The sequence below is a fragment of the Argopecten irradians genome, chromosome 2 (assembly GCF_041381155.1).
Source record: "Argopecten irradians isolate NY chromosome 2, Ai_NY, whole genome shotgun sequence".
In the NCBI taxonomy this organism is placed as follows: domain Eukaryota; kingdom Metazoa; phylum Mollusca; class Bivalvia; order Pectinida; family Pectinidae; genus Argopecten; species Argopecten irradians.
The window spans coordinates 37,831,458-37,842,648 of record NC_091135.1 but is presented as its reverse complement, the minus strand read 5'-3'; the positions used below and the strand labels follow the sequence as shown (position 1 = coordinate 37,842,648).

General features: G+C 34.4%; 1 protein-coding gene across 1 annotated transcript; it reads right to left on the bottom strand.

Annotated features, from left to right (window-relative positions):
* Positions 1-845: 845 nt before the first annotated feature.
* Positions 846-5,367, bottom strand: LOC138315383 (uncharacterized). The gene has a single exon (XM_069256368.1). It carries the CDS (start codon positions 4,791-4,793, stop codon positions 2,739-2,741), a length of 2,055 nt encoding a protein of 684 aa, XP_069112469.1. The 5' UTR covers positions 4,794-5,367; the 3' UTR covers positions 846-2,738.
* Between the last annotated feature and the right edge of the window lie 5,824 nt (positions 5,368-11,191).

Genomic DNA, 11,191 nt, shown 5'->3' with positions numbered 1-11,191 from the left:
TTCAATACCTTTGGTGGTTTGTATTTTGTCACTTTTATTAGACCCATGCTGAAGCACTAAATCTGTAGGTCACATTGGTCACGACCACTTTGATAAAGTAAAATAAAGATACATAATTTAATGACATTGCACCAACATATTATAGGGATGACTAAACTAAAATAAGATAGGTCTGATGTTCGATAAAACATCTCAACACAATGAAATTATCTTAACAAAGTTAAAAAGAATAATACAGTAAAAATCTGTATGCACAAGATAATTCATAATTAATACATTTACAAATATGTAATTTAAACTATTAATTAAGATTTGCATATTACATTTGCAAGATAAATATCAAACTTGTTTTAATAGCCTTATAAGAATACCTTTTTACAGATAGAAAAGAATAAGATGTTTGATGTTACATGATTGCCTGAAACATTCAAGTACACATAAATAATAGTGGTATGTAGTGATCAACATTTATCACACAGTGTATGCATGCATACCATTTAATGGAAAACAATACAACTGTATATGACTCAAGACACTAAAATACTACTTATATAGCAATTAAATCATGCTTAGATGTGATGACTAATGACGATATGTGTAATGTTTATGACTGAAGTGATCGTAAAATGATATCTTGGGTTTCGACAAAATTGAATTCCTCCAAACGATGCAATAGTCTTGATATATAGGCAAAATTATCTGTCCTTCCATATGACTTGTTCTAAGTGAACATATGCTTATATTTTGTAGAATTTGGGAAAATGTTCTTTCTTTGGTTTTTTTTATTTTTTCTTTCTTTTTAGTTGTAGTTGTAGATACTGATAGTTATAGTTATAAATTATATGTGTTCTCATGACCCCATGTGATAGACTGACAGCTATTTCCTATTTGTGTTCTCATGACCCCATGTGATAGACTGACAGCTTCGATGATGAAACCTGCTAATGTATTTATACATACGTGTAACACAGGTGACTACAAGATAAAAACTAGTGTACATGTCCTGCTCCAGTCAGGAACTACAACCTGACCTATTGGTAAATCGCCAGAGGTTTCAACCAATCAGCTGACATGCTGAACCCGGAACCATATATAGCTTCATGACATTAGCATTGATAGCTTAATGATCGGATGGAATTATGATTTTTAAAAATATGGAATAATTGTAAATTCTGATTTAGTTATAATCAGTTACAGAAGCGTAGTTTTAAAAATCAGACAGAAACACTTGGTCGAAGTTCAAGAAGTGGTCGGATTTTAAGAACCAAAATACAGCCAGCCTGAACAAAACTACTGTGTCTAAAACGTTTGTCAATAATATTGAAGGACAATCGTGCCGATCCCAGGATATGATAGCAATCTTATCTCAAAATGAAATAGACACTATACACAGTCCATTTGTAAACAAACAACTATAAAACAATATAAAATAAAAATTGAAATTCACAGAGTTTACAATAAGAACAATATGATGTAAGAATCCGGGTAAGAAGATATAAAACATTTTAATTTCTAATTCGATCAATTTGATAATATTTTGATAACTAATTGGCAAGATAGATACGGGAAAACGTAACTATTTCGTTATCAGATTTTTTTATTAAGTATTTCTAAACTGCACCACAATTTCAGTGGACATTATCGCACAAATAGGAAATGTGATGTATTTCTAGAATACGCTATTACATCACTATATTGTAAACGTGCCTATTTTAAATGCAATATCAAGTATTTAGCCACTTTTTAACGCCTGGAACGTTGCACTAAAATGTTCTTACTTGAAACGTACTTTCTGTATATCGTTTATATATATTGCGCTAATTCAATATTAGCCTAACCTGTTAAGATGTTTTCGCGCTAAAATTAAGTCACGCCAAAATAAGCATGTTTACAGTATAATACTCTCCACATTGTTTAAACATCATGTGTCTTTGTTGAAATGTGATTATCTAAATATATAGATAAAAGTATTGTTTGATAAAACATTAATCCAAACGATAATGACAAGCTCGTATTAAAGCTCGTATTATAAAGTGCGTGATAATGTACCATATACATTATAGTAGTTTATATGTGATAGACATAACGTCTTTGCCCAAGTGTAGAAACACAAGTAGTCGTAAACTAAATATAAGCAACCTGGTCCCATCGCCAATTCTCCAGTCGGGCTTCACAGTCTTGCATAGGCATTGATACATATCTAAAATCTGAATAAAAAGCTGCGCTGCAAGGTCGAGACCCAATGTTGACATTTCTGTAAAAAAAACCTCTTGTAGCTATTCGTTACACTTTTATTAATTCGTGAATTTAATGATTTCATGCATTCATATGTATATACATTATTATGTACATACTTTTTTATCATCAAGAACGCCAATAAATATGAATCCATTATAGAGACAATGTATGCTTATAAGTATGAAATTCATCATATAAATGTTTATCTTGACTCTACGGTGCAGTAAGATCAATCTTATGAAGATGAAGCTAAAATAACAGCAGCATCAGAAATTAAAAATATTAAACATATGTAAAAGAAACCAGAGACCATCATCAACCTTTGAAAATGTTAATGAATTTTCAACAATAAAAAATAAAAATAATGTGTAACCCTGGACCTTTGTCATTTCACATAATGCTATTAACATGGAATACTAATGTGATCTCACATAATAATGTATCGCCCCATGTCTTTACAAATGCTGCCATGATATACTGGAACATTGAAATGGTTCTATTTATACAGTAACATCGTCAGAGTCTAACCCGATGTTATAAAAGCCATTCAGTTCAGAAATTTTGTCTTCCATAGCAATAGGTGGTGTCTCGGGCTCAACGGGGTTTTCTGCAACTGGCTTTTGCCCCTTAAATGCTAAAGCGTAGATAAGACGGTCATGAAAAATGGCGTCGTCTTTTCTGATATAAGTAAATGTTTTTAGACACCGTTTCAATTCCTTCGGCATTTCTGCCTCAGGAATATCTTCCATAAGTACCACAATGAGATGACGTTTTCGTTCCATTATGCTTTGCTGGAAGGCTTCCTGAAACTCGTACATACACCAGTGACTGTTTAGGAAGTATTTTGAGAGTATGATGACCGTATGATGACTGGCTTCTACACTGTCAATTACATTGTCGAATATAGTTTTGCCAGCAATAAAATCTCGCTGGTGAAGACAGAACCGGAAGTTGTAGCCGTTGTATCCCTTCCCGTGATCCTCTTCTTCTAGGGCTTGGAATGTTTTCCTTACCCAGCCTTCATTTTCACTACTGTACGATACAAAAGCGTCATACATTTTGTTTTGGTAACTGTCGTGAGGCTGGCAGGGCAATATCACGTGAAATCTCGTGTAGGTTAAAATTTGAATTTCCCGCCTGTATCTTGCCATAACAGTAATGATTACCATCAAAAACACAACAACGGCACTTAATATAATTATAGGAGCATACGAAATCATCTCGCATGATAAGTCGGCTTTTGTCAAACTAATAAATGTCTTTCCTTGGGCACTTTTTGGAGTAGCACATTTCAGATTACGAATGTACGCGTACGGTGAATATAGTTTCTTCTTCCAAACATCGTCGTTTTGCACTAAATCAACAACACTTTCCATATCAGGACTGCAGTCACAATGGAAGGGATTACCTTCAAGGTTGAGAATTAAAACAGGCGACAACTTGGCTAATTTGGAGATATAGTTTGTAGTGATCCTGGTAATGTTGTTGTGACTAACGTTGACATGAAGAAGAGGTAGGTCCCAAGCTACAGCTGTTGTATCTAAATCAAACATATCTATATAATTGTACGATAAATCCAGATACTCCAGCTTAGGGAAATCCATCCACCATGTTTTGAATTTAGAATTCAGGAGGGTCATTCTCGTTCGAGACATATTATACACCCGTACCTCTTTGAAGAAAGAATTCTCTGTCAGTACATCAATATGGTACCTAGACTTGGTGGCACTTATGCTCTGGTCGATATATTTTAGTTTCGAGTAGTCGCATTTGTATTGAATTTTTCTGTTGTCGTCTAGGAATGTTTTTCCAACGTCCATTATTTTGTTTCCATTATTCACTGGAGATGGTGTGGTTTCATTAGGAGCACTGACCTCTTCATCAAATGAACCTAAAAAGTTCATAATATCAGAATCATCAAATTTATAGGTGATGTTCTGAAGAGCAACATTGACAATGGTTTCTTCATGTCCGCATATGAAATCTTTCGACATTTTCGCTATATTACTCATATAAGTCACCAATCGAAAGATATCGATTAATATTTCACTGTTGAGGAATTTAAGGTTTATTAACTGATCTGGAATCCCTGCTGTCGATGTGTTTTCTCCGAATGAGGACTCGGATAAGAAATCGGTGATTAGACACTCGTGAACTTTTAGACTGACCAGATGCAGCGCCTTTACTGGCCAAGGAATGGACACGTTTGACCAATCAGAGCAATACAAATGGAAATGATATTGGAATGTTGACGAGGTAATCCAGTCCCTCAATGTATCCAGTCGCCATATACCCGAATGGGCTGTTTCAATCTTGCACTGGAAGTATACGTTGTTTTGATTAATTCCATTTACTTTGCACATATCCTCCCATCCAGATGGTAGAAACTGGTCACTAGAATTCAGACTTGACACCGTTGTCAAAGGAAGTAATGTTGTATTTGAGGGAGGAATGGTTGTTTTTGAAGGAGGTGTGGTTGAACCGGCTATTACAGAACCACAGCATACCAGTAACATTGGTAAATAAGCAAGAAAACATTTGTTGAGCGTCCCCATGATGTTGGTTGCCGAATACGCTGTCCGCTTTCAAGTCCCTGTCAAATCGTTGATATGTTGTCAACTTATTTCTGACGAAATGAAGTTAAAAACCATATTTGTGTAATTCAGTGTTTTACAAAATAGTTTTGATTTCGGGGATTCCGTCATAAACAAGATTTCAAAACTTTCCTCTTGTCGTCACTAAACTTCTCTCACAAGGAGAATATTCCATTACCACACACTGTAACGATGACAAAGTAATTATTTTATCTGTCATGATTTTTTGTTGATGAGCATCTAATTAATTGTCTTAATCCTTAAGTAAACAAAATCCTGTTCACTCCTTAAAATGTCGACCTACGTATATTAATCTTATGATGTACGACATGAAAACACCATTGCACTGTCAACTTAATCCCGGAGAAAGGTCCTCAACAGATGTATCACAAAATATTATGGTCCCGCTCTTTTGATGACGTAAAAAGGTTTTCCACAGAAAGCAGGACAAACTGCTGAAACATATCTGTCTCCAATCGAACGAATCAGTATGTTCCTTTTTTACGTATTTAGCCGTGTTAGTATATGGTATACATCTTTCCTTTCACTATACATATGGGGAACATGGGGAGTAAGCCATATCAAACTAACAGCCAGTAGAACTCCTTTATATATTGCATGTTATATTTCAACACTATGGAAGCAAGTACAAAATATTCTAAGCTTCTATTGCATTTACAGTGTATAAATATTTCATGTCGAATATATTTTATTTAATGTCATTGATTTAATACAAATAGTAACCCATTGCGGGCCCCATATCCATGTGGTGTACGATTTCTGCCTAAGGCACGAAGGAACGCACCGTGTCCATCTCGTCATGTTATTTACTGTTCTTATAATCAAAAGCAATAAATGCTGTATATATATGTATGTAAATTTGTTGTGGGGCGATTGAGTAAAAAATACAGGTGAATAACAGTTGTAAATAGATCTATGTGACTATACATACGTTCGACCTTGATAATAGATACAGTAACTAGCGAGTAATGAATCTTCGTCTGTCAGGTATCGTCAGGCAGGCACACCTCCATTGTTATAGTTTCTGTAAATACATGCGTTTCAGAGGTAATTTCATTTCGGGGTTGCTTTATGTGTCATTCGTTTGTTTATTCATTCCATTTGCTTTTGTCATTTTTCAAGATCTTTCGCTATTTTCAGTAGACAATTTTCGATTTTTTTTTACTTATATTTCTTTCGTAGTAATTATTATTGTTAATTTATTTGAAGAGTCAACCAATATGAATATTAGGTCAAAGAGCTTATGTAATGCGATCAACTTACAAAAATAAACAGCTAAGAATAATATGAGATTTATACATTTAAGATTTATGGGTTATGCAATGGAAGTAATATAGCATTGAACATATTACATCGCCAACTCTACAAATTATTCAATATATATAGCTACACTACTTATTACCGCCGACATATTTGCGACAATTTTTTGTTGTAAATACTGTATATTTTTATGTCGACCATTTGGAAGACAAGTCTCTGACTCAAAGTGTTATCGACTCCAAATAAAGTCTATTATTATTATTATCATAAATCACGTTATCCGTTTGCTGGTGAACCAATGTTTCCATCATCAAAATGCTGTAGATGGGGATTCAAATGCACAGATGTTTGAATTAGTACTGAAGATGGTAGTAGAGAGAACAGGCAGTGACGGCGTTTTAATGGTTATCCTGTTCTAGAGGTTCGCCTTAACCTCCTTTGTTTCTTTTTTTATCAATAAAAATTTTCATTTGCAAATTTGGGTCAATATAATATCTTACTTCAAAAATTATAAATAAGAAATTAATGTCAGAAATTACTCCGTTTAATTGGTTGAATTACTTTCACGTATTTCTCATTGTGTCAAATTACTGCTGATAATGATATAAAACAAATGTAAACATAAGCTACATTGATTAAATGAGTTCAGCTACCGTAACACTCAAAGAAACAAAGAAAAATATTGACAAAACCGTAATGAAAAGATGGACAAATTTAAATAAAATATCCTGTTTTGCCCAATGAACCAATGCTGCAACATAATGAGAATTTTAATGAAATTTATATTGACTTCAAGATGAAAATCACCACAAAATACAGTCAAATAATCAAACTTTATTAGAAGATGATGTAAATGAGTATATATAATTGGTTTCATAAACATTGTCATGATGTGGCAATAAATATGTTAAAATCTATCAAAAATCTGACAAGCAAAGTAAACAAATTTGACAGGCGTTGGCAATGATATAAGCTCCTTCCATTTAGGGCACTGTTTACCTGTAAGTGATGGGCAGAGGTCAGTTATTTAGGAAGTCGAACAACTAGGACTAAGGATTGCTTACTGTATGACTAATACTATGATCATGTACACCAATGGTTTGAATCTTTCATGGGTTGGTTTTCGGCAATTATACTGTAGACCGACTGAATTTTAAGTGCGATTAAATTTTGTGGGTAATAAGAAATCTGCGAAAATAAATTTCTGCAATAATGCTTCAAATAAAGGTAAAATAGAACTTAACAGGTATCGATCGTGAAACTAAATCGTCATGAAAAAATCTTTAGGCATGAAAACGCGATATTACGTCGCCAAGAAGATAAGTTCATTTACAGTACATCTTTAGACTACATGCATGCATTAGTGTAGGTGGCCAGTATTTAGCTGTTTTTGTAAGGATAATCTAATACAAACGTGGTGAGCCATCACTTTTGTCTTTGTGTCTCTAATCAAAAATATCATATAAGACATTTTAAGGCATTTGTCAAATTTGAATTGCCACTTATGCCCTTTCATTGGCATCATCGATACTTCAGGGCTTCCAATCACTTACGATATCTACACACCTGGATTAACTCATAGTAAAACTGGAGGCAACAGAACAGAACAGGTTATTTAGTCGTTTGATGTACATCAAAAGAGCCGTATAACGGTACACTGTGATCGACTGTGTGGCTTTGAAGTTGGACGTCGCTCTCTCTCTCTCTCTGTAGTATCCAAAGGAAAGTTTTGCTGACCTGTGATTGGTTCAAAGTTTTTCCTCTGAGCTGCCTCCAGTTTTACTATGAGATAGTCCAGGGGTGTAGAGATCGTATGTGATCGGAAGCCCTGGAGTATCGAGGATGATTCACTGGCTGCATAACGAGCATTATAGTTGTAACACAATAGACATTGTGTGTATAATACCTTCTGATCACATGTTAGCGAGTTATGGTTCCAATCCTTAATTAATATTATCTATTAAATATAAACGTGCACTTCGTTATTTTTAATGATAGGCAGAGATGATTAAAAGTATCATTCGTCTATTATTATCGTGAGGATGATATCTCCATGATTCCGTGGGACAAAAGATTACATTTATATTATAGTGACATTGTATTTGTTTCGTAGTAAAAATGTGTAGGTCATTCCATATATGGTATTAGTTGCCATATTTTGAGCGCAAGACTTTCTAACGAGAAGCATCAAGGCGGCCTAGTGAGCCGTGTCGGAGATGTGAGTCATTCAAATATGTTTACAAACATAATTTAGACATGGAGGTGGGTAAATAAATAATCATTTTATGTTCAAAATGTTTGATAAAATTGAATTTAGTTTCAAATTTATATGACACATGTAAAATGTAACAGTTTCACCGCTGGATGTTTTGCAACACTACGGTCAATGAGACGGAATCGTAGCTCTGACGACGACCATCTGTCAGAAATCGTCCGTCCATCGTTCCGAGCTACGTCATCGCAGTCACCCACCAGGTCAACGGGCAATCCAGTCGTCCCACTCCCTTAAAGCTGAGCGCTAAGCAGGAGCAGAAACGACCTCTTTTATAGACTATAGTGTGTCTTGGCCAAGACAGAGAACCAAGAGCCTTCCTCATAGGGGCTGGGTAGATTACATAACTACCACTGCTGCAATTTTGTAGCTCTAAATAATTATAGACAGATAACGTCGTTGTCGTCGTAAGAAAAATGCAGAAGGCTAGGTACGAACAGTACATGTACTTGACTCAAATTATTTATTCATGTAACACAAAAGAATTGTTATTTAATCATCGAATCGTTATTTATTCGGCAACTTCTTGCTTTTAATTGTTGTTTTTGTTTTTACTTCATCATTTTGGTGATTAATTAATTTTCACGTAAGGTCAGGAGGATTTCCAAAAGACAAAGGATACCTATCAATTACCTTAAAATCAAATGTGTCTAAAAGGCTATAGACCAAACGGTTTATTGATGGAAACGGATCTAATCAAACTAAAACTTGACGGTAACAGCCACGTAAGGTCTGAATATCTGAATAACATGCACAGCTGGTTTTATAGTAACATCAATCTAATTAAAATTGGATGTTCATAATCTACTTTATACACTCCGTATGACGGAGTAGATAACGAACATAGAATTTTAGTTAGATTGCTGTTACATCGTCAATGAATGTTAATTATATACCATTGATGACACTTTCTTGAAAAAAAATACTAATACCATTTGCACGAATGTTGTCAAATGCAACACACTTGATTTGAATTTTGTATGATGTAGGATTAATATCATAAGAAAGGGGGTTTATTCTTCTAATGATTTTCTTTCATATTACGTATCCTTCAGGAATTTCAAAGAAAGAGGATAATGTCGACTGACTGAGTTATAAGGCAGAAGCTGCATTATTTCTCTTTGAATTAACAGTTACCGTCATTTGAGCACCATAAGATATGCAATATTTTACATATTGACCTAACAGAAGTACTCAAGGAGCTCCGGCTTCCCACTAAAATATCCATAATCTAGTCCGCTCTTCAATTACTGTAGCTGTTAAAAGGGCGTTAACTGAAATAAAAAATACTTAGTAACTAATACAATTTAATGAACTTTGAGACTTACATCAATCAATTCTTACCAAAGTTCGTAACTAAATGCATAAATGCATATTACGATTGATTTTAACGCCATTACGTCAATCAATGTCAATCAGGTATGGTCATTTTTAATTTTCCCCGGATGTTCATTTACGCAAGAGACTCATCAAGTGAAATTAATGTACGCCAACGAAGCGGACAAAAATTAGCACATTATAGGTCAATACTTTAGAAATATATTTCTTAATTGATATTAACTTCTTCAGAAAAAATGATACTTGCGGTCATGCAAACATGTGATAGAACAGTAATACAATTGTACTTCGATAAAGAGATGTTTAGGATCGTCAGATATTTGCGTAATGATTAAAGTAAGAAAGCTTAAATGAGGTCACGCAAACATGTGGTACATGTAGGGCATTATTTTTGTATATTTGGAGATTTAAGTATGATTTTATTTTATATCTTGGTGGTGGACTTTCCTGAGAAAACACAGGCAGCAAAGTAATCAAAGGTCAACTACATTTATAGTCATTCAGTCTTTGGCTTGCCTTTCTAAGCACCTATGTGAGAAAACAGCCGAACTAGAACCTGTGGGCTGTCATTTCAAGGGTAAATAAAATTTGCCTTTATATCATTTGACGTCAGTTTATTGAAAATGCCACCTTTAGGAAAAGGACATTTTGTACCGTTGTACAAGGCATGAAATACATTGCTACCTTTTTAGCTATATTCAATATTCATCAGGTTGTCTAGTAGGGGAGGGGTTAAAAAAACCCTATCAGTCACCACAATCACGGAGCCCATCAATGCCTCTCCATAAGTCTCCTGACTTCCAATGAGGCCGAAAACCTGCGAATTACCTGCGTAATGCTAGACAAACACGTCCTTTATGTATGTGGTACAATTACACACGCTACCCCGGTACATTATAGAAGGCGACTGTATATTTTGTATCTTCTTAAATGACTTCCTTCTTACTACCGTCTCCCTTGACACCGCCTGACGTTTGGTCACGAGTTAAACGTTCAACCCTGTGATGAAGACTGGGTTCTGTCCTCTATTAAAAGAAATATCAAACTGTGAACATAAAAGCTGTCCGTTCTGATCTTGCTTATATAAACATTCAGTTTTAAGGTTTTAGACTCTTTAAAAATTGTGATTTGTGTATGCCTATATATCACTCCATAACTTAGTTGCTAAAAAGTGTCTTTGCATCTATCTTAACCTGAGATATTATTTTTGACGCGTAGATTGTAGTGTTGTTTGTGGCAAAATATGTTAACAATTGTACATTTCAGTTTAGTAAGTCCATTGGGTTCGGTACATATACTACTCAAATTTTGCTAAGGATCACTTTTACTTTCTAGCATGTCAAATTCATTTTATTGTAAAATATTCATAAAAATACTTAAATAATATATTTAAGATGTCTAAACACAGGTTCCATCAGAAAAAATATGAAATTTTCACGAGTGTTCCATACATTACTTGCGAAACAGA